General features: G+C 47.1%; 7 protein-coding genes across 7 annotated transcripts; 3 read left to right on the top strand and 4 right to left on the bottom strand.

Annotated features, from left to right (window-relative positions):
• Positions 1-5,732, top strand: PADG_05064 (uncharacterized protein; the record flags this gene model as incomplete). Its single annotated transcript, XM_010761957.1, has 5 exons — positions 1-163; positions 292-615; positions 698-873; positions 951-5,105; positions 5,190-5,732. The coding sequence occupies 5 exons, from the start codon at positions 1-3 to the stop codon at positions 5,730-5,732; spliced, it is 5,361 nt and encodes a 1,786-aa protein (XP_010760259.1).
• Positions 5,733-7,013: 1,281 nt separating this feature from the next.
• PADG_05063 (GDP-Man:Man(1)GlcNAc(2)-PP-dolichol alpha-1,3-mannosyltransferase) lies at positions 7,014-8,597 on the top strand (the record flags this gene model as incomplete). Its single annotated transcript, XM_010761956.1, has 2 exons — positions 7,014-7,908; positions 7,975-8,597. 2 exons carry the CDS (start codon positions 7,014-7,016, stop codon positions 8,595-8,597), a joined length of 1,518 nt encoding a protein of 505 aa, XP_010760258.1.
• A 1,236-nt stretch (positions 8,598-9,833) lies between these two features.
• On the top strand, positions 9,834-11,836 carry PADG_05062 (uncharacterized protein; the record flags this gene model as incomplete). Its single annotated transcript, XM_010762185.1, has 2 exons — positions 9,834-11,630; positions 11,726-11,836. The coding sequence occupies 2 exons, from the start codon at positions 9,834-9,836 to the stop codon at positions 11,834-11,836; spliced, it is 1,908 nt and encodes a 635-aa protein (XP_010760487.1).
• A 904-nt stretch (positions 11,837-12,740) lies between these two features.
• PADG_11868 (uncharacterized protein) lies at positions 12,741-14,803 on the bottom strand (the record flags this gene model as incomplete). The annotated part of the gene is made up of 3 exons (XM_010762280.1): positions 12,741-13,439; positions 13,510-14,434; positions 14,547-14,803. The coding sequence occupies 3 exons, from the start codon at positions 14,801-14,803 to the stop codon at positions 12,741-12,743; spliced, it is 1,881 nt and encodes a 626-aa protein (XP_010760582.1).
• A 497-nt stretch (positions 14,804-15,300) lies between these two features.
• Positions 15,301-15,948, bottom strand: PADG_11867 (uncharacterized protein; the record flags this gene model as incomplete). Its single annotated transcript, XM_010762279.1, has 2 exons — positions 15,301-15,527; positions 15,900-15,948. 2 exons carry the CDS (start codon positions 15,946-15,948, stop codon positions 15,301-15,303), a joined length of 276 nt encoding a protein of 91 aa, XP_010760581.1.
• Positions 15,949-16,625: 677 nt separating this feature from the next.
• Positions 16,626-21,423, bottom strand: PADG_05060 (inositol polyphosphate kinase KCS1; the record flags this gene model as incomplete). The annotated part of the gene is made up of 2 exons (XM_010761955.1): positions 16,626-18,672; positions 18,791-21,423. 2 exons carry the CDS (start codon positions 21,421-21,423, stop codon positions 16,626-16,628), a joined length of 4,680 nt encoding a protein of 1,559 aa, XP_010760257.1.
• A 2,237-nt stretch (positions 21,424-23,660) lies between these two features.
• Positions 23,661-24,841, bottom strand: PADG_05059 (uncharacterized protein; the record flags this gene model as incomplete). Its single annotated transcript, XM_010761954.1, has 4 exons — positions 23,661-23,825; positions 23,945-24,256; positions 24,306-24,655; positions 24,721-24,841. The coding sequence occupies 4 exons, from the start codon at positions 24,839-24,841 to the stop codon at positions 23,661-23,663; spliced, it is 948 nt and encodes a 315-aa protein (XP_010760256.1).
• Positions 24,842-25,405: the final 564 nt, after the last annotated feature.

Below are 25,405 nucleotides of genomic sequence, written 5' to 3'. Positions count from 1 at the left end.
ATGGCCCATTCTCCTCCAGCCTCTCCCACTCCCCTCGGCCAGCCACGACCCATGAGCGCAATGATCCGTCCTCCAAGGAGCAACAGTCGGATGAGTATGTGCAGCAAACAAGGCGGTGGGAGTAGGGCATCCGATGAAGATACAAAGACGGCTGTCAAAGTCGGTACGTATATAGTTATCTATATCTCTATATGTGTATATTTATCTATACACTAGATTGTCACTCGACATACATCTATATATACATCCCTTTGGAATAGTTGATTTCTGATCCCATGAAAACACAAATAGCTGTTCGCGTTCGCCCGCCTTTGAAGCCCACCGACCCTGGATTCGAATTGATCCCCCAGCGCTTCCAACGGTCAACTGTCCATGTCACTTCGCCAACCAGCGTGGCTGTTGATGCTCCTCAGGGCCGGAAGTTGTTTGTCTTTGATAGGGTCTTCCCAGAGACCACCAATCAGGAAGGCATCTGGGATTACCTCCAGGATAGCGTGAACTCATTTGTACAAGGATACAATGTTTCCATTCTTGCATATGGCCAGTCTGGCGCTGGCAAGTCTTACACTATGGGAACGTCTGGGCCGGCGGAGCAGAATGACCAGAAAGTCATGGGTATGTGCAATTCCTTCCATTATGCAGCGCTTCTTATATATCTTTCTTTCTTTTTATCTAATACATTATATTACATTGCCAGGTATAATCCCCCGTGCCGCTCAGCTTCTCTTTGAGAAATTAACTGGAGCCACCCACAACCGCACCAGTTCCACGGGTTTACGAACCCCAACACGATATTCCGTCAATTCAGCTCTACCGGGTTTTGGCAAAAACTTGTTGGATAAAAATTGGCAGTTAAAAGCTACCTATGTAGAGGTATTACTATCCATTTCTACTTTATTCAGTGTTATCCTTCCATCAAATTATCCGCTGTCTAACACTGTCAACCCAAGATATACAACGAACAACTAAGAGACCTTCTCCTCCCTGATTCCACACCCTTGGGAGAACGGAGCGCAGTTACCATCCGCGAGGATACAAAGGGACGTATCATTCTCACCGGCCTACACCAGGTTAACATCAACTCTTTCGAAGATCTTATTGGAGCTCTTAATTTTGGTTCCTCCATCCGGCAAACAGATGTCACTGCAATCAACGCTAAATCCTCCCGCTCCCACGCTGTGTTTTCTCTGAACCTCATCCACCGCAAAGACCCGACTGCGAGCCTGTCGACCCGTGAAAAACGATTATCAATGCCTGTTGAAGCCTTGTCAGGTACTGATTTGTCAGTCACTGTCGATAGCAAACTACATTTTGTTGATCTGGCTGGTAGCGAACGTCTCAAAAATACTGGCGCGTCAGGAGAACGGGCCAAGGAGGGTATATCTATAAATGCTGGTCTTGCCAGCTTGGGCAAAGTCATTTCACAGTTATCATCCCGACATGCCGGTTCTCACGTCTCATATCGCGATTCTAAACTCACTCGATTACTTCAGGATTCCCTTGGTGGCAATGCGATTACTTATATGATAGCCTGTGTCACCCCGGCAGAATTCCATCTCAGCGAGACACTAAACACTGTACAGTACGCCCAGCGGGCAAGGGCCATCCAAAGCAAGCCTCGCATTCAACAAGTAACTGATGAGAGCGATAAGCAAGCTGTCATCGACAGACTAAAAGCAGAGGTAGCTTTCTTGCGCCAACAGATCAGCAATTCTGAAGGAGGAGATAGAAGGAGCAATGCACCGCAAGAACGGGCAGAACGACAAAATGAACGAGAAATTGAACTGCAGAACCACCTTCTGGATGTACAGGAAAGTTATACTGCGCTTAGCCAGCGACATGCCAAACTCATCTCGGAACTTACCAAGGCCAGTGATTTCAGTGGTGATACTGATGACCTCCAAGGCCTTCTTGGAGATAGTTCGATGGAAAGATTGAAGAGGTCCCATTCATTTGCTCAGTCTGTCGAGCAGGTCGTGCTGGAGTATGAAAAGACAATCCAAAGCCTTGAATCCTCTCTGTCCAACACTCGCTCCTCGTTGTCCAACACTGAGAGTAGCCTGCTAGAGAAAGAGACAAAGTGTGCCTATATCGAAACCGTTAATGCCCAGCTACAGGCACGTATTCAGAAGATGATGGATCGTGAAGCGAATACGGAACACTACCTTCACGATCTCGAGTCCAAGCTCGACGGACATACCACCGGAGAAGAGAAGAATGCAGCGATAGTTGCTGAACTTCGCAAGGAAATTGCTCGTGCGCGTGAGAATGAGGCTAGTTGCGAAGACTACATCTCAACTTTAGAGGAACGGCTAGCTGAGGCTGATCAAGACGTGGAATTGATGCAACGGGAGATGGATAGGTTAGAGCATGTCATCGATCGGCAACGCAGCCTGGGTAAACTCGACACCCTACTGTACGAGCTGGACCATATCCAACAAAATGGCACGAAATCGGAAGATGGCAAGGGAGATGTAGATGTTCATACCCCACCCACTCTTAGCAGGGAGCCACCGAAGTCCCGGAAGCGGGGCCAGTCTCAATCTCTAGATGTCCTCATGGAAGCTGCTGAGACGGCTATTCCAGAATCTTCTGATGACGACCTTGGAGAAATGTCTTTGGAACCCGCGTCAGCCCCTTCTGAACAAGATTTACCTGCTTCTGGTACGCATAATGACGCCACCGGACTGAAAACGCTCCAGCATGCCTCTGGAGAAAATGGCAGTCACCATCTAACCTCTGACCATGACTACCCGCCACAGAGCCCCGCTCAAACCCGATTTGTTGCTGAGAAGCTGGAAAATGTAACTCAAGAACTGTTTGAGCTTCGAATCCAACACGAAGCCACTACCAACGACTACGATCTTCTTCATGCCAAATACGAAGAAGCTCTCCGCACTCTAGCCGAACTTCAAGACGCTGTTGATGAAGCCCGTCATCCCGCTACAGCAGCAGCAGTAATTGCCCCAATGACACACTCACGACCAGTGTCTTTTTTATTAGAGGACTCAAGAGTTCTGGAGCTCAGGGGTGGCGCACTGCCTTCATCTTCGCGATTGCTCTCCTCGGAGTTATCCTTGGCCGAGCAGTCGTCTATGTCGCAGGAGACCTTGGAGAGTGAGAAGAATGTCAATTCCGGCCTACTGGAAGCCCTCGAGAAGGGTGAGGTTAATAGCGATGTAGAAAGGATGCAGAGGTTGCTGCAAGAGCATCAGCATGGTATGAGTATGGTGACACAGAAATATGCCCAGTTGCAGTCAGAGCATGAAGAGACCTTGAATTTGGTCGAGGTCCTGAAGTACGAGCTCCAGCGAAACATGTCTACCTCTCCAACTACTCCACCCCCGAATAAACCCCAAGTCATCCGGCGCATGACCAGCCAGAATATGACGACGGTGGACCGTGCGCACCGCTCCCTCGCCTCCCTGAGGAACATTGCCATTGAAGAATTTGAAGATAAGCCGGACACCATGCAGACATTTGAACTTAGCCTCAACACCGCCATGCATGAATTGCATAGTCGCATGGAGCGTATCCATGCACTTGAGGTTGAAAACAAGAATGTCAAAAAGGACATGGAAACAAAGACGACTATTATTTCTGGCCTGACCAGGGAACGGTCCAGTCTTTCCGGCTCGTCGCCGATGGATATCTCCGTCGTGTCGCAGATGCGAGATCAGATCTTGCAGCATGAGAACCAGATCAAGGAGTTGCAAGAGGCTCATGATGCGCGGGAGAAGGAGTTGACGGCTGAAATGCATGGTCTGAATGAGTTGCTGGAAGCACAGAGGACTCTGGTGACTGAGAAGGAAGATCAGGTTAAGGTTCAGAATGCCAAAATCGTGCAATTGCAGGAACAGAACTCCGAATGGGAAACTAAGCACCAAGGTGTTGTTGATTCTTTACAATCATCTGAGAGCAAACTTCAATCCATACTTGCCGAGTTGGAAGCCGCATTGGCTGAGAGAGCCGATTGGCAAAACAAACATCGCACAGCCGCTGAATCGCTACAGTCCTTAGAGAAACAGCTGCAAACGACCATGGTTGAACTCGAAGCTGCTCTCGCCAGTATTGACGCGCTGCAGAGCGAGCGGAGTGAAGCTGAAGGAAATACCGCGAAAGAGAAGGCTGCTGTATCGCACAGCCTTGAGACTGCACGTGCTAAACATCAAGAGCTTGTGGATAGCCTCAAGAAAGATATGGACGAGCAGCGGGGAACCATTGCTGCTCACCTGTCCACGATTACTGGGTTGGAAGCCTCGCTCGCAGATGCCAAGGAACAGATATCTCTGTATGAAAGGGAGAAGGAGGCACATAGCCTGGAACTCGAGTCCTATCGCACTTGCGCAACTGATCTAGAAGAAGATATCAACTCCATCAAAGCCACCGTTGAAGTGCAAAAGGCGGATCTTGTATCGTTGCAGGAGTCTCACAAGCAGGAGCTTGAGGAACTGGAGGTGAAAGTAAAGGCAGCCGCGGAGGCACAATACGAATCACAAATTGCGGAGGAGAGTGCACGCCACGATCATGCCATTAACGCACTACGAACTGATATCTCAACCTCTAAGAATGAAATGACGAAATTGCTTGCCGGTGTATCCGCCGCCTTGAACGCTCCTGTTACCGCGAGTACCCTTCAGGAGCAGATTGAGGACGTCCTTTCGCAAAAACAGCAGTTTGCCGAGAAATATTCTGCGCTGTTCGATACCAATGAGGAGCTATTGAAGGAACTGGAGTCGAAGACAATCAGTCATGCCAAACTCGAGAGGCAATTCTCAGATCTCACGGAGAAATTGAATCGGCATGAAGCGAAGATGACCGAGCTTACACACCTTGTTGCTAGCCACGAGGATGTGCTCAAGGACAAAGAGGATCTCATTAGGAAGAAGGACTTGCTCATTAATGAGATTACCCTCGAGAAGCAGAAGAGTGTACGCCTTGTCGAAGAACTTGAGGAGCAAATTACGAATACCTTCGATCAGCATCATAATCGTCTTTCTGTGATTCAGCAGGAGAGGCTTCAGGCTCTCGATGAGGCTAATGGTAAGATCGCGAACTTGGAGAAAGATATTGAGGGCTATCGCGCTCGTATTGAGCATCTGGAGGTAATTATTTCTCCATACATATTGAAATAGCACGCATTTTTACTTGTTTACCCAAAAAAAAAAAAAAAAAAAAAAAAAAAACAGGGCCATATGCGGAACGGCGATGCACCATTATCTATCGACCGCACCAGCTCCATGACTTCGAATCTCCGCAAGAGTGCCTCCGCTGCATCCCTCCCGTCTCCGCCTCCCGCAATTCCCCTCCCTCCTCTCCCCAACATCGCCGCCCAAACCGGCAGCATCTCCCCTCCCAGCTCCCGCCACACCAGCAAAGAACTTGTCAACGCCCAACTAGTCGAAGACCAAGAAGCGCGCATCCGTACGATAGAGAAGCACCTACATGCCGAAAAGCAGCTAACCGCCACGCTAGAAGAAGCACTCGGCGACCTCGAAGCGCAAAGCAACAAGGTGAAAGCGGACATGGAGGCATGGAAGAAGAAGGCGTGGCAGTATGAGGATGAGCTGATGCAGCTGCGGTCTGAGAGGAATTCGACGAGATTATCGATTCAGGCTGTTGAGGAGGAGAGGAGTGCGAGGCGCGAGGCGGAGGCGGCACGCGCACATTTGGAGGAGAAGATGAACGCGATTAATAAGAAGAAGAAGAAGAGTACGCTCAATTGCTTCTGATTTTGGTATTGGCATTGTTATTGAGGAGTGGGTGGGTTGTTTTTTTTTTTTTTTTTTTTTTTTTTTTTTTTTTTGAGGTTTGGGTTTGGGTTTGGGTTTGCGGTGTGGGCTTTTTTTTGATACTACCCGCCTGTCTCCGTTGGATAATATCTGTTTTTCCCTTTTCTATGCTGGACTTTCGCGAGTCGCTTTTAATTAGTGACCTGAATTGATGTTACGTGCCTGTGTTTGCCCCTTTCATACCCTCATACCCAACCTTTCGCTTGGCAATTTCATTCTCTCCTGTCTCCTTTCTCCAATTCCTCTGTTTTCTTTCACTTCTTGACGATGTCATTTATGACCCAAATATGTTTTATCTCTCCCCCTTCATTGGTTGTTGATTATATCCCTCTCCGTACATTCTGCTTTCGTCCCTTCTTATATTCTAGTTCCTCGTTCCTGTCATTCCCCGCCCTTTTCACCGGATCCGGAAAAACGTCCGATGAGTGAGATAGACACTTGACTGCCTTGCTATTCCCTTATTCATTCATTTGCCCCAGCGCACCCTCAAAACGCGCGGTTGTTTTTATCCATATGTTCTACCCTGTTCAATTCTTTTATTTCAATGCATGCCTCATAACGTTTCGTTATTTTCTTATTTACTATCTACAACTTTTCCCTTATGTTCTCTTTTTGATTCCCCTTTGCTTTTGTCTTTTTCCCTTGACTTCCGTACTCGTACTTTTCTCTCCCTCTTTCTTTCGAATGTTATATAAATCGACATGTGCTGGCAGATGTTATTTTCAGACTTGATATAACGTTTGCCACTCTCTATCGCTACTAGCTCCAATTCTTATATCTATTGGTCACAATCGATTCTATAATTCTATGTATTGATATTGAATCACACTACACCGTTAGCATCGCTGCAAGATGATGGGGAATTCGTAAAGTGAAAAAGGATAAAAAAGATTGTAAAGAGAGAATGAAAAAATTAGATGCAGGATACAGAGGCAAGTATATTTCATCATTATCTATTTCTCTACATACTTTCGGATTTCATATCTTGCTTCCAAGTTTTGTCTTTCTTCTACCCCATAGTTTCATAGATTGCCGTTATGAAAACCCCGGATCGAATTATCCACATCACATGACAAAAACAGCAGAAGCTATGACCGCATAGCCACATGTGAACTCGAGCTCAACCATCGCGAAAGCTTGTTGTTGTTATGTTCAACAAAAAACACTCAACACGACAGAAAATAACCCAAGAAGGCTCAATTCGAGTCCCTAAACCCAAATATGTCCAAACCCCCACACGGGATACCCAAAAAACACAGAACAATAACCATCATCCACCCAGACCTTGGCATTGGTGGCGCAGAACGACTTATCCTCGATGTCGCCCTGGCCCTCCAAACTCGGGGTCACACCGTAAGAATCTACACGTCGCACCTGGATACACACCATTGCTTTGAGGAGGCACGCGATGGTACACTGGACGTCCGGGCGCGTGGGAACACGATATTTCCGGACCAGATTGCCGGGAGGTTTCGGGTGTTGTTTGCGGTCCTGAGGCAGCTGCATTTGGTGTTTGGTTTGATGGTAGCTGGGGGTGAGGGATATGAAGACGGACATGAGGAAGGGAGGGAGGTGGTGTTTATTTGCGACCAGGTGCCGGCGTGTGTGCCAATTCTGAAGACTTTTGAGTTACTGGCGTCATCGACGTGGTTGGGTTCAAAGGCTGTGACGAAGCGAAGGCAACGGATTTTATTCTACTGTCATTTTCCGGATCAATTGCTTGCGCGGCGCGATGAGGGTGGGCCTATACAGCGGCTGGTCAAGGCGTGCTATCGGTACCCATTTGATTGGTTTGAAGGGTGGGCAATCAGTGCGGCCGATAAGGTCGTAGCGAATTCGAAGTTTACGTGTGGAGTTGTCAGGCAGGTTTTTGGGGAGGAACTGGGGGAGGTTAGAGTTTTGTATCCATGCGTTGATACCGGAGGGGGTGGGAAGGAGAATGGGAGGGGCATAAAAATAAAAGGAGAGAGGGCTGAAGTGGGCGAACTGTGGAGTGGAAAAAAGATCCTACTCAGTATCAATCGATTTGAGAGGAAGAAAAATATTGCACTTGCGATTCGGGCTTATCACGGACTTGGGGAGGAGGGAAGAGAAGGGACGCGGTTGGTAATTGCTGGTAAGATGATTTTATCGCCAGCATCTCTTTGAGTAAGGGAACTAACTAATACGTTATATTTTCTAGGTGGATATGATAATCGCGTACAAGAGAATGTTCAATATCATACAGAGCTCGATGACATAGCCAAAGGCCTGAGCTTACGAACTGCCACGTCGAAAACGGTTATATCCGCCCTATCTATTCCAGATACGATAGATGTCCTCTTCCTCCTTTCTGTGCCGTCCGCGTTCAAGCATACTCTCCTTTCAGCAGCCACACTCCTCGTCTATACCCCATCATATGAACATTTTGGCATAGTGCCTGTGGAGGCAATGCATGCCGGCCTCCCCGTCCTGGCTGTAAACAACGGAGGGCCTCTGGAAACGATTGTAGAAGGGAAAACGGGCTGGCTGAGAGATGCTCGTGCCATCGAAGAGTGGACAGCAGTGATGCGGAAAGCGCTATGGGAAATGGATGCACAAGAAGCTGCTGTAATCAGCACTAATGCGAAAGAACGTGTGGAAAAGGTTTTCTCGCTGCAGGCCATGGGAGATCGGTTAGAGGACGAGATTCAAGACATGTTCGATAACGAACCTCGTTCCTTCAAAGGGCTGCGTGATTTATTGTTGTTGGCATTTGCCATGGTGACGTTGATTGTTGCCGTGCTGCTTGCAGTTTTCATAAATTTGTCAAAATCCGGAGGTTGACTTTACGTCGGAACTGTCGATTACCATACCGAATGGGCAAGCAAAGCGGTGGAATCGGATCAACGCTCCAGAAGTCCCTCCAATATTCTTTTGACGATTACTTCCGTTATAAGCGGCGTCTATTCCCATCCCCATATAGATTGGTGTGCGACTGTTGACCAATATTCAGTGCGGAAGACCGAGAGTGTTGATATCATTATTATAGACATTCCGCGTGGCAGTACGATGCGCTCCGTCCGCTGACTTAAGTAAGAAAGCAAGAGGGAGGGGAATAAAAGCGTCATCTCTCCTTGAGCGCAATATTTTTGCCGATCACTTCTATTTTTCCAACTCTATGCTAATATCCCATGAAATGACGCCTCTACCCAGCAGCCAACCTTGGGAACCTTAACAATATATTTGTCCCCAGGTGAAGTCTATCATAAGCAGAAAACCCTTTGAGGACCTTTCGCTATCGTATCAATCATTGAAATAGTGTGGCTGAGTCGCCCTGAGAGTTACACAGTTAGTTTATGATCTTAATGCTGTCATCAGACTTTGAAGATCAACCCTTCAGTCTCCACGTCTTATCCCCATTCCCAGCCTCTGTTTATCTAAGTTTCTCTTTGTTGGCCACAGCTTAAGAGACGTAGGGTTTATTTGTATGATAAGAGAGGCACCTATAGATAGAACTATATCGATCCACAAGAGCATTAAGTCAGGATGGCTTAGCTATGAGTGGAAACATAACTTTTATTAGCAATGAGAATTCGAATAGTCCGTAGCATGAAGTTGAATGGGCCTTTGTTGAAGTTTGAAGTCGTTAGGGCTCAGTTTCCGTTTTGGGGTAACTAACTAGTTAACTAGATGGTTAATTGGTTATCATCACCTGACCTCGTGTTATTGTCGTTGTTTCAAAGTTCAACGTCAACTCGACTCAACATCAACGTGAACATCCAACTTCAATATATGGGCCTATCTCAAGTGCCATGGGAGGACAGAGAAATGGATTGGAACAATTGAGGGTACTGCAGTTTATTTCCAGGAATTCTACTTGATGATCTTGCTGCTTTGGAAGCAACCTCGGATATTGGATGCGCGTGTTCAGTTACCCCTCGCTCAAGGCAATTTGGTTTCCAAATACCATTGCATTGACCTTTAAATACCTTTTGGATGCTGGTACACAGGAATTAGTATAGACTGATACAGCTCCGACCAGACCCATTTAGATTTGGAACTGCTTATTCAAAGCTCATAATGCCCGAAGTTATCAGCCTCTTGTCGTCCCCCGAGGACGGGCGATCAAGCAAGCCTGAGCAGTCATCAACAGCAACGTTTGACCGGCTATCTGACCACCCACCTCGTACTCCTCGCATTGCTATCCTCTCCGATGATTCAATATTTGATTGGGGGGACCCAACCCCGGCCAAAAAGCGCAGATTGAGCCCAGAATTGGACCCGAGCCCGCCAAATGGACCAGCTCCTTTTCCGAAAACAAATCACATTCTATTTTCAGACTTGGAAGAAAATATTATATTTCCCCCGGTACCCCGACTTAACAATAATAAAACGGTGACTGCGAATAGTAGTAAGTGGAATGGTGACATCTCAGATTCGATCGAATTCACCTCGCCCGCTGTGGATGCGACAACGGCAAATAGAGCTGAGAATCGAGCATCAACCTCATACGATGTAATAACCATAGACGACAGTATTGTGGAATTCGATGAGCCGTCATCCCCTGGAGGCCCCTTGAATGCTTTATCATTGGCTCCCTCGAGCTCTAATTTGTCTAACAGAACGGCCAGCCTACTCTCACGGATTCAACAAAGTTCGTCAACAGAACCCAGCAAATTCAAACAGAAGGGAGTTAGTGCGTCTAAGTCCAAATCTATATCCTGTACTTCGAAAATCCGTTCTCCAAAGCCAAGTCAGACATTGGACTTCGATGACAATGATTCCCTTTCTGTTACGATTACAACGTCTAAAACAAAACGAGCTCCCAAGGCATCTACCTCTAACAAAGAAGCTCGGGAAGCTGAAAAATTGGCTGCGAGAGTACTCCGTGAAAAGGAGAGAGCGGAAGAAAAAGAACGCAAGCGAAAACTAAAGGAACAAAAGGCAAAGGAGAAGCAACTCGCAACTGACCTTGCAGAAGCAAACAAGGGGAAGCTTAATAAGAAGGCTTCAACCCCAGAAATGATTATAGACATGTCTTCCACTTTTGAGGGCTCCACCGTTGGAAATCAAGTTACAGAGTATATGAGGCATCTTGGGGTGGAATACCATTTCGTCTCTCCTCGCATGGCAGATATTGTTACTTGGAGGAGGAAAATAACCGCCCAATATAATGAGGAGGCAGGACACTGGGAGCCCTGCCCACTTACCATTAAAGAAGAAGACCATGTTTTATGCCTCCTACTGGCTCAGAAGTTTGTCGACATGTCCGTAGCGACCACAGGCAATGGCAATAATCTCGATTCTCATGTCTTTGAGATGAAACGTAGTTATCCAGGATGCAAACTAATTTATCTCATTGAGGGCTTAACTGTCTGGATGAGGAAGAACAATAATTCAAAGAACAGAGCATACCAAGCATCGGTCCTTCGAGAGTTAGAGGGCCCTTCCCAACCTCAACCATTTCATCCACCTAAACGCGGAAGAAAGACCAAACAAACCGCAACACCGCCTCCACCAGTCGATGATGATACAATTGAAGATGCTCTCCTCCAACTCCAAGTGCGACATGAATGTTTAATTCAGCACACGGGAGTGCCATCCGAATCTGCAGAGTGGATCAAGAACTTCACAGAACATATATCCACAGTTCCGTACCGGCACGAGCTGATAAATCGGCATGATGCTTCATTCTGCATGGACATCGGTCAGGTGAGGACGGGTGAGGATAACGCAGACACATATGTCAAGATGTTGCAGGAGATCCAACGTGTTACGGCCCCGATATCTTACGGGATCACAATGCAATATCCCACCGTGGGGGAGCTGGTGAGGGAATTGAAGGAGCAGGGGCCTCTCCTTCTAGAGAATGTCAAAGTTTGTTATTCTTCTATTTTTTTTTTGTTGTCTTATCTATGTTACTATGAGCTGCATGTCTCTTGATATACGGTTCACTGACAAAATACCTACAGAAATGCACAAACAAAAGCGGTGCTTTGTCGGATGCTCGTATTGGTCCTGCCATAAGCAAACGCCTTCACAAGGTGTTTACGAGCTTGAATCCGGCGTCGACCGATGCATAAAGTTTTAATTTCGTTGGACATTGTATCAACATTGCTCATTTCCATTAACTCTTAGCACAACTTTTTCTTGGACAACGAAAATTTTCGATACTTATCGTATCATATCATATATATCATATATACCCCTTTTTCTCATGTTTCATTGGGTGTTGGGTGGTTCAATTTTTTTTCTTTTGTTCATATCCTTGGATGTTCCTCTATCCCTACTATGTCTGCTTTGTTCACTTAATGGAATAATCCTTTGGTGCATTTTGACGCGTAACCACATTTATTATTTTTTTGCCCATAATTAGATAGTCCCCTATTTGGTTTTGTGTCTATCATTCTGGAGGGCGAGACTTATTTAGAATGCCAGCACCGGTATTATAGTAATTGAGAGACCAGATGGATGTCTGGGTATAATATTATAGTGTATGCACGCTATATAACAAGAGGGAAGCCTAAGTCTTGGTCCTTTCGGCATAACGGTATTTCCAATTTCCCATGGAGTAGTTGTTTTCCACATTTTGGTCCTGAGTTACTGTAGCTGTTGCAGAAAAAATGAAAAACATATATAAGAGGGAATACACTAAAAAGTATAGAATATCCCATGAACGATGGATGGAACAGCTATTAATCGAAGCCCAAAATTGTCTCTCCATCAATATCAACTTACCAAATACTACGAGAAAAAATTGTTTCAATCCCCAAAGAACCTATTTAATCTAAATCTCGACACCCGCTTATCTAAATCAATAAGTTAAAGACATAAAAGAAGAGTAGAAACCCCCACTTTTGATATATGAAGTGGAATATCCATAGCCCAAAATACAACCCGAACATACATACACATACGTATATATATACCTCCCGGATCGAATCCGCATGCCATACCCGCTTTAACCCACTCACAACCACCTCCCGGTTAGACCACAACGCCCCTCCGCTTCCAACCTCTCCACGCAATCGTCCATAATCCCATCGCAATCCACACACTAACCGTACATCCCAGGGCCCAAAATCCGTAACAGCCCCAGCCAACACACTGCGCATTCCCGTTTCCCTCTCCAATCCCATTTCGATCGCCCGCCCTCCTCGCCGCCTCATATCCCGCCGAATACACAACACCCCAAACCGCCGCCCCGGCCGCAGGAAACATCGCCACAACACCCCAATTGGTGCCAAAGTTCTCCACGCCCCAAACGACAGAAACAACGATTGGGACGAGAGCAAAAGCGGCGCCGTAGCCAAGACCGACGAGGGCGGTTGTGAGATGGAAGGATTGCGGGTAGGAGAGTGGGATGGGTGTGGAGAGGAAGATGAAGCCGAGGGAAAGGAGGAAGGCGGAGGGGAGCAGGAAAGTCATGCGGGAGACGGTTATGTGGCTGATGAGAGAAGGGAGACCGTGTTGTTCGTATGGGAGTTGTGAGTGGAAAGGAGAGGTGGGTTGGAGGTGGGGGTGAGCTGGGGACGGGGCGAAAACATCAGATAGGTAGCCCGTTAAGAGGCGTGCGACGGTGGAGGTTAGAGCGATGATTGTGACGTGCGTTGCGGGGATGCCGGCTGGAGGCGGAAGGTTGGGAGGGTAAGATGGTGGGGTTAAGGTTGGAATAATTGTGCCCACCTTTTCGGAGCCGGGTTAGACATAAAACAGCATTTGAGGTGGGATGAGGGGGGGAGGTTTAAGTACACACATTGTTTATATACGCCTCTCCGGGCCCTGTAATCAAAAGGAATCCAACTGCAAGCCATAACATTGTATTATCTTTCAAAAACAGCATCGTCTCCTGGTTAAGAAGCCAGTTCTTCTTCCTACGCTCCTCCAACTGACGGTCCCGCCATTCCTCCTCTGAGAGCGTGAGGGATTCAGAATCATCGTCAAGCTGTGGATCAGTCTCAGTAACACCATCCATAGCCCCATAAGAAGCGAGTGATGACGATATCGCCGCCCGAACCTCGTTCCTCGGGAGGAGAAAGTCACTCTCACCAAGGATCCCGCTTCGTTCCAACCCATCCACAGCTTCGTCAATCATCTCCTCCTCATCCACAATACGCAACGCAAACGTTCCCCCAATGCCAATACCAGTCAAAAGAATGCTTAAGAAGAGGAAGTATTTAAAAACATCGACACTACCCTTCTGCCCGTCCGGTCCACGCTCATATAATAAACGCGAGCCAACCTGGCTCTGCCACATGCCACTCAGCCCAAAAGCTGCAATGGGCAAAGCAAGCATAATGCCCTTATGCTTTCCGCGCCCAAAGTTCTTCGCACACGTCGTAACTGCAGCGAGGTACATGCAACATGTGCCAGCACCTACGCCCACGAACGCTATGACCATGACGGCAAACGGCCATCCCGTGCCGCCTGTATCTACGGGGGGGCCGGATTTGTAGGCGAATGCTGCAAGAAGGTATCCGGGACCGAAGAAGAAAGCGGACATCAATGATATGGGACCTGGAGAGTATCTATCACACAGATAGCCAAAAAATGGTACGAGAAAATACATGGAAATCGCCGCTGCGACGGCGACGGCATTGACGCGGAATTGCGAGTAATGGAGCCGTGTGAAGAGGAGGGGTCCGTAGAGGGAGAATGCAGTTATACTCCCGGCGCAGAGTCTTAAGTTATAAACCACACAAAAATCAATTAGTTTGGAGAATGATTTTCCTGATACATCGTAACCTCAAAAACAAAACACATAAAGACGAAGAAGAAAAAATGTGAACATACGCACTTCCAACTCCCCATATAAAGCTGATAATTCTAACGGCCTGCTGCTTCAGCAACCTTCTATCCCGCTCTGCAATCTCGTTAGCGACCTCCTCGAGCAAACAACTTCCCCCGTCATGGCAGCAGCCAACCCGTCCCCGTCGATCAGCTTCACCCCCATCTTCATCTTCAGTATCCTGCATGTGTAAAGGCCGATTAGCGTCGAAATCCCGTTTATCAATGATCCGAGTATGGCGGGTATTATTGGAGTCTGGCATCCTTAGAAGGTTTCGTGCGGGTTTGATCTTCTTCTTTCTTTTTTATTCCCCTGTAGAATAGGGGCAAAGCAGAATGGAGGAGGGTAGGTATCGTCTGGAGTGGAATCCAGTCTCTGGTCTAACCATGCCTATGCACTTCTGCACGCAGCCTCCCAATCAAAGCGCTGCAACCACGTCTGACTCAGAACAGTAACAAGACGCAGCATGCAACGCCCAGTCGTAAATTCTAGCTCCGGTCTAGCGCTCTAAGTCATTGGCGGGCGTTATCGTTTCAGGTACTAATTAGAGGAAGGAAAGAAAATATCTCTAGATCTCGAGTCGTGTTCAGGCTTACAATACCGGCAGCATTGTCCAATACAGGTCGGGTTCCTCTACAAGGAGAAGCTGGTGTAAGATTTTGACAGATACTGCCTGAGATGGGATGAGACTCTGCGGCGACTCTGCAATGACTCTGCGGCTTGGGGGGCAAGATTTGTTATACCTGCCAGGCTACCCAATTAGCTCTCAAACGCTATGTTGTCATCTTCAAACCCTGTATGGATGCTTTCTCCGTGTCCGTATATCTTGATAGCTCTGTTTTGCAGTGAAACGGGTTCCACAAACACTCGAATTCCACCCTCAGTAGCTCTCCGTTCCAGAGTATATCTGTCCTGTTCTTTTTGATAATGGTTGATATTTGTTGACAGTTGTTGGAATAGTTTCTTAGGTTCGTTGATGCTTTTGACTTAAGGACCAGTAGACAGACGCTTTTCCTATTTCGAAAAGGTTAACGATCACGTGATAAGTAGCTCGGCAATGTGTCGGCGTTTGTTTTCTCGGACTCCGAAGTATTCCAAGGCAATCCTCAGGCATCAAACGATGGAAGCAAGAGAGCTGCGAATTACTCCGATAATACATAGAAAATCCATGCATATAATAAGTATATATATATAATCTGTAAGAATGTCATCGACCTATCGAAATTAAAAATAAAAGTATCATAGAAACACCCCTCACCTGTTCCTCCTTCCGCCCTCTTCCCCTATATCACCACCCTTAAAACCCTTACAGAGAAACAGAGGAGAAATAGAGATAAAGGAAACAAATTAAAAAACACCAGCGCCCCATTTTTCCAATTTTCCCATTTCCCATTTCCCATTTCCCATTTTCCATTTTCCGCATGTGCGTGTTATTTTAAACCTGAAAAAAAAAAATCCCATTCCGTTCATCTAGGCCGAAAACTCCATCCGATCCGATCCATCGCCATCGCCATCACTTTGGCAGAAAACAAATCCACAGAAAATACCATAGAAAAGCTCATGCAGAAGTAGAAAGACAACAGTGAGAAAAAATAACAATCGAAGCTTCGTACTACATCGCATGACACGGTATGGTGTGTTTGCCGGCTATATGCAAACACTTCACAGGCCTCTCAGCTTGTTTTGCACCCCATTTTCTGAGTCAGTCATCAATGGAATAGTAGAAATCGGAAAATAAAAAAGGGACCACAAAGCTGCCGTTACACAGGTGGCAAAAAAGTCATCAAAATGTAAAAAGGGCGAATAAAATAAATCAGCATAGTCCTGTCAATGCCACTGGAAAACCACCAGTCAAATGACAACTGAAGGAAGATAAATGGAAGATAGAAACAGAGATTAAAATGATAAACGGGCAATCCAACTCTGTCAGGGGGTTTTTGTAGGTGTAAAAACGAAAGAGGGGTAGAAACCCCATGAAATTCCACAATCTATTCCATAACAAACATGAAAAAGAAGGATAAGAAACGAGCTACCTGAGCGGCATACAAACCTTTCTTCCACACTAGACCAGAGCCCCACAAAAACTAAACACTAACCTCCCCAGGATCCAGGTCCATAACCCCTTCCTCCCAGAACCCATTTTCCTCCTCCCCACGCGCTGTACCCCTAGGGCCCAACGCCATTCCCTCCCCCTCGCCGCGCTCCACATAATCCTCATTATTGATCTCCTTCAATATGCGCTGGAAATACATGCGCAACGACCGCAGGCCACGAAGGTAGCCACGATCAATATCATGGGGCCGGCGGGGTGGACAGGGCGCGTTGGGCGGAAGGCCATCTTCGCCCGTGATGCAGTTGGCGAAGTCGACGATTTTCACGCGCAGACTGTAACTGTTGTTGTTGTTACTATTATTGCTGGCTTCTTCAGATGTACGGGACTGCTTGAGGCTGTTGTTGCTGTTGTCGTTGTCTCCTGCTTTCTTCGGTTTACCCGCTGATGATATGGATTTGCTACTGGTATCGGCCTCCACACCCTTGGCGTCGTCTAGTTTTTGCTCCTGAGCTCCCTTTCCACCCTTTTCCCCATCGTATAAAATCAGCAGGCTGCTCGCGTAAAGTCTATAGCCGGGGAGTTTTCGGACCATGCTCTCCAGCAGAGCAAGCTTATCGAGGATGATAGGAATCTTCTTTGTAACGCTGGAATAACTAACACCGTCATACAAGAACCGCGTAAGCGCGTCCTGGAACTGTCTTCCAGCCGTAAGATCACGGCCAAAATATTTATCCTCGAACAAATAATTTTGGTTCTTCACATTCCAAACCTGCATCCCACAAAGGCGAACGCCGAGCTGTTGCGACGTGGTTGTCTGGCATTTGCGTCGCTGGGATTTCTTCTTCTTCTCGTCTGCCTCGATGCCGTACTGACGCGTTCCCATTTTCAAATCCAGAACACAGGGCCTGTTCATACCGGCAGTGAGGTCCTCAAGAAGCAGGAAGAACTGATTACGCTCGTCACGCGTTGTCTGGGCCTCTTTGGGATTTACAGGGAGACGCACAGGTACACCAGTGGGAGTACTAAGTGAGACTGGGAATTCCTTGATCTCATGCGAAGAGGGCGATTCTGGATTGGGCTCAGTGTGCTTAGCAGGGGAAACCTCGGCAGGAACAAGCCCGGCTGTCGTGATATGTTGGGAAGAAGAAGATGATGATGCCGGCGTAGGGATTGACGGAGCTTTTGGCTCCATCTGGAAGATATCATCTTCTCTGTCTCCGCCATACCCTTCATCGTCAAAGTAAATAAGCTCTCCAGATTGGCCATTGCTCATACTCCTTTTCCTTCCGAGACCACCACCCGAATGGCGGCGACGCATTCGACGGGAAGTGACGTGTTTTAGGATCTTGGGACGCTGGGGTCCATCTTCCGTATAAACTTTCTCAAGCGGGTGCATCTCCCCGTTCACGACGGTGGAAGCCGATGACGACAGTTCAGCATCCTTCTTGTCCTCGTCGCGGTTCATTCGAAGTGGAGGCAGAGATCCTTGGCGGATGGTGCACGCGGAGCTATCACCCTGAAAAGATGGCCGTTCCATTGATCCATGATTACGTTGCTGTGAGATGTCAGACCGTAGTCTGGACATCGAATGACGACCGTGAGAATGGCGGCGGTGATGGTAAATGGGCGGGGGCGCGAAAACTTCGCGGAGAACCTGTTCCTGGAGCTTTGTATTGACAGTTGTCGCGCCCCAGCTTGCTCCATGTCGTTTTAGTAGGGGGTTAGTAGTGGATGATGCTGGTGCCAGCTTGAGCGAGGGATCGTCCTGGCTAACTACCTGCTGGGCATCGGAGGTACCTTCTCTCCCTTCTGGAATGGCAGGAGTTGTGAATAGATCTACTGGGATAATATGCCGGTTATTCTCGAGTATTACCTTTGGAACGACTCCTGTAACTTGAGATTGGCTGAAGATCCGCTGACTTTCCGTGTCTTTTGTTTCAGTTGAAGTCTGAGAAGCTTTCCCAACAACGTCTTTAGAGGAAGTTATTGCGCTTCCGTTTTCAATGGCACTCCCATCAGGTTTACTCTTTGATCTCTTAGGACCTTTGGAGAAGGTCACATTGAGAACTCCAATATACCTATAATGCACAGATAAGGGGATATAGTTAGCATTCTTGTAAGAGCAACACGTATAAATCCACGCGTAATGGGGACTCCCAGCTAGTAAGGAGACAGAAGAAAATAGATAAGACAAACCTCGCAAGAAACGGCAGCATGTCTGGATGTCTGCGCTCAATTCTCTCATAGAATTCATTTTCACGGTTATTGAGCTGCTTACAGACAGCACGTCTGGAAAATCTGAACACAGTACTGTGACCCCCAACTTGATGGCGGTATGGCTTCAACTCCACTGCACCCAGTGGCACAGGAGGCTCATGGGCATATGTGCGTGAGTGGAAGTGTGAATGTGTGTATTTGTGTTTGTGTCGTGCAGCAGAAAAAGAAGCAGCATCACCAGCCAACCCAGTCACACCAATCTCTTCTTCACGCGCAGAGAGCCCACTCTCATCCACTGAGCTGAGTTCAGACTCAGACATCGACTCCGTCCCCAGCTCAGAAATTGTAGTCAATTGGCGCTCTCTCTTCTCTCCTATTTTGCTTTCAGGGACAGTAACAGGCACATTTCCATGGAGAATACGAGTGTCAGTATCCGAATGCAACGATATATCCACGTGATTTGATGGCTCAACTGGCACGCCCTCATGGGCCTCGTCCTGTAAAGTTAACCGATTCATCTCCTTCTCGCAAGGCTCTTCAGGGGATTGGGTTTGCTCTTCGGTATCCTCCGATTCAGGAAGTTGATGAGGGAAATACAGGGCAGACGAGATGCGTTCCTCGTCCTCATAGCTTTCAGAACCGTCCCGTGTCAATTGCTGAGTCGTATCAGATCCAGGGGAATTACTCTCGAACGCGGAATCCGATTCGAAAACAAAGGGCGAACCCCGATCCATGATCGGGGTTGGCAAGCTGCTTGCCGATTGAGAAACGAAACCACGGTAACTCTTAGTCTCTTCAAGGAGCTCAACGGGGGTTTTCTTCCACCTGTCTGTGTGGGGTTTTTCTTCGGGGCTGCTGTCGATTGTAAAGGAACGCGTCGTGAGAAGTGTTGGAGTAGTGTCATAACTGGAGTCGAATACCTGACCATCATCACCCTCACCACGATCTTCGTCATCACCATGGGAACCCTCCTCATCATCCTCTTTCTCCCTGTGTAATTGGTGCGGTTCCGATACATCTGGAGGTAGAAGAAAAACCTGAGACCGTGAAGATCCCTCAGCAGCAGGAAATAATCTTCCCCGCTCGACAGAAGAATCCCCAAGCCCAAGATGACGCTCCTTGGTCCTGATGGCACGTTCTACAAGCCGCTCATCCCGCTTCTTACCTTCTGGAGATTTTGTATTCTCCTTGAACAGACCTAGGTAGTGGCTTGACTTCCGGCTCCGAACATTTGCAGCCGGCTCAGCATGGGCCAGGTTTGCTTCGATTGAGGTATCCTGGCGCGAGTGGCGACCTTTGCTCAAACTACGGAATGGAGGGCGCGTACGACGGGGATCTGAGGATGATTGTAACGGGTCAGACGACTCTACGGAGTGGGAATGGGCTGATTGAGCCCTGCCAGTTTCTCCGTCAAATAACCTTGAGGAGCTCGAACTTGGCATTTTGGCGGCAGTACTGGTGGGAGTGGTAGATACGGAGGTGGGTTTAACCTTGTTGGGAGGATTGGGGAGCAGCAGAGGAATAGCTTCGTGAGAATCCCAGGTCTTGGCTCTGGGAAAGCCCGTGAACGATGATGATGGCTTTGCGAATGTCGAATTAGCCGTCCGTGGAGGTGAATGGAAGAATGTATCTTTTGGTCGGTCAATTTCATCACCAGTGCTGGTGGTGGTGGTGGTGGTGCAGCTGCTGCTGCTACTCCCCGCAACACCGCAAGGGTGTTGCACAATATGAGTACTAATCATCGGAAAGATGGTTGGAGCAGAAGAGTTAGGGTGAGAAGGGCGCAGGTGAGAGGAAGAAACGGGTGAAGAAGAACTACTGTTCGTAGTATTGGTACAAGTGTTCGGTTGGATATTTTCCTTCTGCACGGGGTCAGTGGACAGAGCAGGGGCATCGCCATCTTGCCAGCATCTAGAAATTTGCAAATAGTGATTATTGTTATTATCGTTGTAGCTTTCGTTATCGTCGTTGTTGATACTGATATTCTTCCTAGATGTTTGTCCTCCACGCTTCGCAGCCGCCTGCTGCTGCGAATATTGTCCACCTTGTTCCAGTTTCCCCGCGGACCTGACCCGTAACAATTGTTGGCGTAGAATGGAGGAAGCGGGTCTCCACGAGTCCTCACTTGCCTGCGTATTGTTTACATCGTTGTCTGAGGGCAAATAATGCGTGGCAAAGATGCTTTCTCTCTCAGACAGTTGAGGGCTCTGGGAGCGAAAGGGGGAGGATGAGAAAGCGAAAGAGACAGCAGGAGGGGAAGTTAGGGGAGTGGAGCGTCCAACAGGAGCAGTATTTGTCCGTTTAAGAGGGAATGAGACATCCGGAATTTCTAACCGGCCCGCAGGTGGAGTAGTAGTGGGAGTGAGAGTAGGTGCCGGAGTGGTGGCGGTATTAGCATCTATGATGGTGTGGGGAGGAGGAGGAGATGAGGAAGACGAGGGAGGAAGAGCCGCGGTGAGAGGCGCAGTTTCAACGTGGGCAGGCTGTTGGCTGAGCGGGCAGCGGCCAGCAGCCAGGGACTGCAGAAGGCTCGAATCATGAGGGGCATCGGGCGCAGGTGTCACCAGGGTAGTGGGAGAGGGATCAACCGGAGCGGAAGAAGGGACTGACATGGGGAGGACATTGGTCAAGCCAGGGCAAATTTTCGAGGGGAACTAGAGCAGCCAAAGAGAAGTGAGGATGAAAACAGGGGTTTGAGAAGAGAAAAATAAGGAGAGAGGAGGAAGAGGAAGCTGGTGAGGATATTGATAGCGTGAGTCGGCGCCCGGTGATTGGAGGAGGTTAGACAAGGTTGGAGGACTAGAGCTTGGGAGTTAGCAGGAAAAGGGAGTTAAAGTACAGCAACGGAGGTAGGTAGGTAGGTTGGTAGGCTGGTTGGATACGATGATGAAAAGAAAGATGATGCTGAAGATGGGTTAAGTTGGTTTAACGTTCAATATGGCGGTGGCTGGTGACGGAGACTAAAACTCAAAAATTCAACAACAAGATAGCAAAGAAGGACAAAGGGACAAAGGGATAAAGGGATAAAGGGATCAAAGGGAAATAAAACACTCTGGATAAAAGAACAGAGTTGAGTCTTCTACATATACAGGGAATTTATTTATTTTATATGTCAAAATGCAGATATACCATTCAAGTAAAATGAGATGAAAGCTCCACAGAAGTAGTTTTTCTAGTTAACTATCCAGCAAGAAGAGAGGATGACAAAAGCTTGTTCGATGAGATGCATCAAGGCCAAGAATAATAAAAGCATTTTCGCATTTTCATCAATTTTAGTTTTCTAGGTTCTTTTACATTGTTAGTGAGAATGCATTGAATAATCTTCCATGGGCTGGCCCTGTTGAGCCATACGCATAATTTAACATGTTCTTGAGATAATAAATATGACAAGAGGAGCGGACAATACAACGACTATTATAGTTAATTAATTTAATTTAATTATAACCAACTATATTGTTCTTCTACCTACTTTTAAATGCTAGGTGTAGAGATGACTATAAAATGTAGGCGTAGACTCAATAAAATTTTAGTAGGTAGATAGATATCTTTAGCCAATTACCCTATCTCCGCGATCACTCCAGTCCCAAACCTATCCTTATCCATTAACTATATATCCACGGATCCTCCACCGAACTGCCGAAATATACTCTTTTAAATACGGAATACAGCTCCAGGGGTTAGTTAAGTCTTGTCAATGCAGCTCACCAACTCTAGCTAGCTATATCACCGTGAATATTAATAGGTAGTGAGCTGTGCTGCTGCTGCTGCTCCAACCTTCCTCTCTCTCCACGCCCAATCATCCCTCCCCCGGCTCCCACGAGCCCTCGCTACTCGCCAATACAGGTAGTTATCCTCTATTTACCCCCTTATAAAGTATTATGCCATGTGGCACACTCTCACACATCGCACACATCTTCACGCATCTCACTCTGCCAAGGAATGCTGCTGAACGACCCGTACAACCCAGGTAATTGAAGAGCCGCAAAGCCAATGGGAGGCGCTGGAGGCGCACATCACCAGTTCAGGGGGCACCTAAGGCACTGGGCAGTCATTTTATCTCCCCTTTTGGAAGGGGGCAATATATTAACGAATGTCACCAGGGTTGCCCTGGCTGCAACCGCAAGCTTCCCCCTGCTATAACTTCTACCTGATTGGTAAACCGATAATTAGTTAACTAACTATAAAAAAGAGATATCCGCGAGAAACAGAAAGAGACAGCTAGGAGACGGCTAAAGTTGTCGCAGGCATGACAACATGAGGGGTAGAAATGAGACAGAGTCTTTTTAAGATTTGATTATTGAGGAACTGCCATAGATGACTACTACAATGATGTCACTTTGATCGCTTCTCCACCTGACAATTCTATTCTTCTAGATGACCTGCTGGATGCTGAAATGTCATCTGCTGCATACAGATGCTGTTTCTGCGAGCATTACATCCACAATCACATGGACTAATTGACCTAGTGAGGGTTTGATCAAGAAGTGAATGTTCAAATTATGAAAGGATAAGCACTGTGCCCAGAAAAATTTTAGGTTAAATGATATCTCAATTCTGGTGAAGTTCAGAGGTGAATGGAAGTCGCGCTTAAAAGCCTACATACTACATTCCAGTGCAAGAAATCCCAGAGAAGCCCCAGAAGCTGGCGTACCACAAATAGACACCAGGCGATTGATGTGGCCTTTCAATACACGATTTCTGGTCGCAGATGAAATCGGACTGCTTAAGGACGAGACTTTATCTTTCAACAGCACTTAGACGAATTCCGATTTAACGGCACGTGGATCCATGGTGATAAGCAAGAACTGTTACCATCACATCACCGCCCCTTCATCCATCATCTCGATACTCAAGCTATGTTGCACGGTCTCGTGACCTCTTGCTCCTCCACTGAGTATATGGTTGTGATGATGACTTTGTTGCCCATGTTTTGATGTAGATGTAACCGCGCATGCGTTTGCACTGCATCAGCGAGATGGATTATGCCATACTTGATGGATGTTGTCGGTGACATCTGTGATATCAACCACTTGCTTTTGACGGAACACAGCTCAGTGGCCGGCGATTTCAGCCCAGTCTTCAGTCTTTTTTTTTTTTTTATTTATTTTTTTTTACACCCCTTGCGAGACAAACAGAATGAGTAAGATTTCCGCTATTTGTTCGTAATCTCAGACCGGAGCCTTGATTCAAGTTCCATCTCAAGCCTCTCTTTGCCGTACAGTTCAAATGCAATGTTGCCATCATATCTGATCCAGGGGGGAAATCAGACTCAAAGATAAGCTCTCCTGCACCCCGCATATTGGCAAGCACAGACTGTCGAAAGTGCCACCGGAGCAGCTCATCTGAGACGTGACTATTGGTGGTTGGATCGCAGCAAACAGGGTTCAATACGCATCCGTCAATTCCCCAGCTGCCAGGCCCGAACTCAACAATCTTGTAACCATCCTTTAATAGATTAGTTCAGCAAAAAATGTTCGTGCTCCAAATCACTTACATCTGGGTTCACGGAGAACAGGTATTGGTCAAAGCGAGTGTGCAGATGTCCTGTCATGAGTATTCCATTCTGAATGGAATGAATTTTGGACACTCCCACAGCATCATCCATGTTTGTTATCCAGCATCCATAGTTAAACTCAATCCAGAAACTCACCTTCTTTAGCGGGAAGACATGTGCAGCCTCAAACCCTGCCCAGTCATCCCACTGGGCCCCAGGGTTGACCTGTCCGGATATGACGCATTTTCCATCTCTAGCACGAACTCCATCTCGGAATTTATCTTCTCGACCTGAGACAGAATGGCTGATGAGTCGAACAAACCATGCTACATTGGTTACTTGAATAGATCCTAGATGAATCAGCACAGGTTTGACCGCTGTGGCTTTACAAATTTTAGAAAACTGGACTTTGTACCTGTAGGGTAGATATCATAATCTCCAAGCACAACTGGGTTGCTTGAAGGAGTAGTGACTCTTTCTAACACTGTGTGCCGAATAGTCCAAGGATGCCCCTCTTCCACAATTAAAAAGAACATCGCTCAGAATCCAGATGAGGTTTTCTTCGGTGATAGAGCCATTCTGGTAAAACCCCCCAACACCAGCGCCTGTTGACGTGTTATAAAAGCGGACATTTCAGTAGGTGGCCTGATCTCGGGGCATGGTGTATTCTCTCTAGGAACAGCATAACAGCATAGGATTAGGGACGCGAATATTGCTAGCACTGATAAGAGTCCAGTCGTCCCTAATTGGGACTAAGCTCCAGACGGGCTTACTTTCATCCGGGCGGCTTAAAACATCCAAGTGTCATTCCTTTTTTTGAACATCGCTAAAGGCTTGGCCGATCTCCACACGTGACTACACATTCTATTTGAGAACCGTGCACATATAAAAAGAGGTCAGGTGGTAAAAACATTACCATAATAATTTCTCTCAAAACTAATGACTTTAATCTCTTCTAGAGCATTCCAACCTGGCTTGAGACAAGCTTCAAAGTCTCTATTCATTCATTCAGTAATTTTGAAGATTCTGTCTTTATTGAATTTGCTGTATGAAACTTTTAAATTAGATATAATATTTTTTTCAGATTTTTCACTAAATAT

Source organism: Paracoccidioides brasiliensis (genome assembly GCF_000150735.1).
Source record: "Paracoccidioides brasiliensis Pb18 unplaced genomic scaffold supercont2.5, whole genome shotgun sequence".
Classification (NCBI taxonomy): domain Eukaryota; kingdom Fungi; phylum Ascomycota; class Eurotiomycetes; order Onygenales; family Ajellomycetaceae; genus Paracoccidioides; species Paracoccidioides brasiliensis.
Note: the sequence above shows the minus strand (reverse complement) of the source record. Positions and strands in the feature narration are given on the sequence as shown.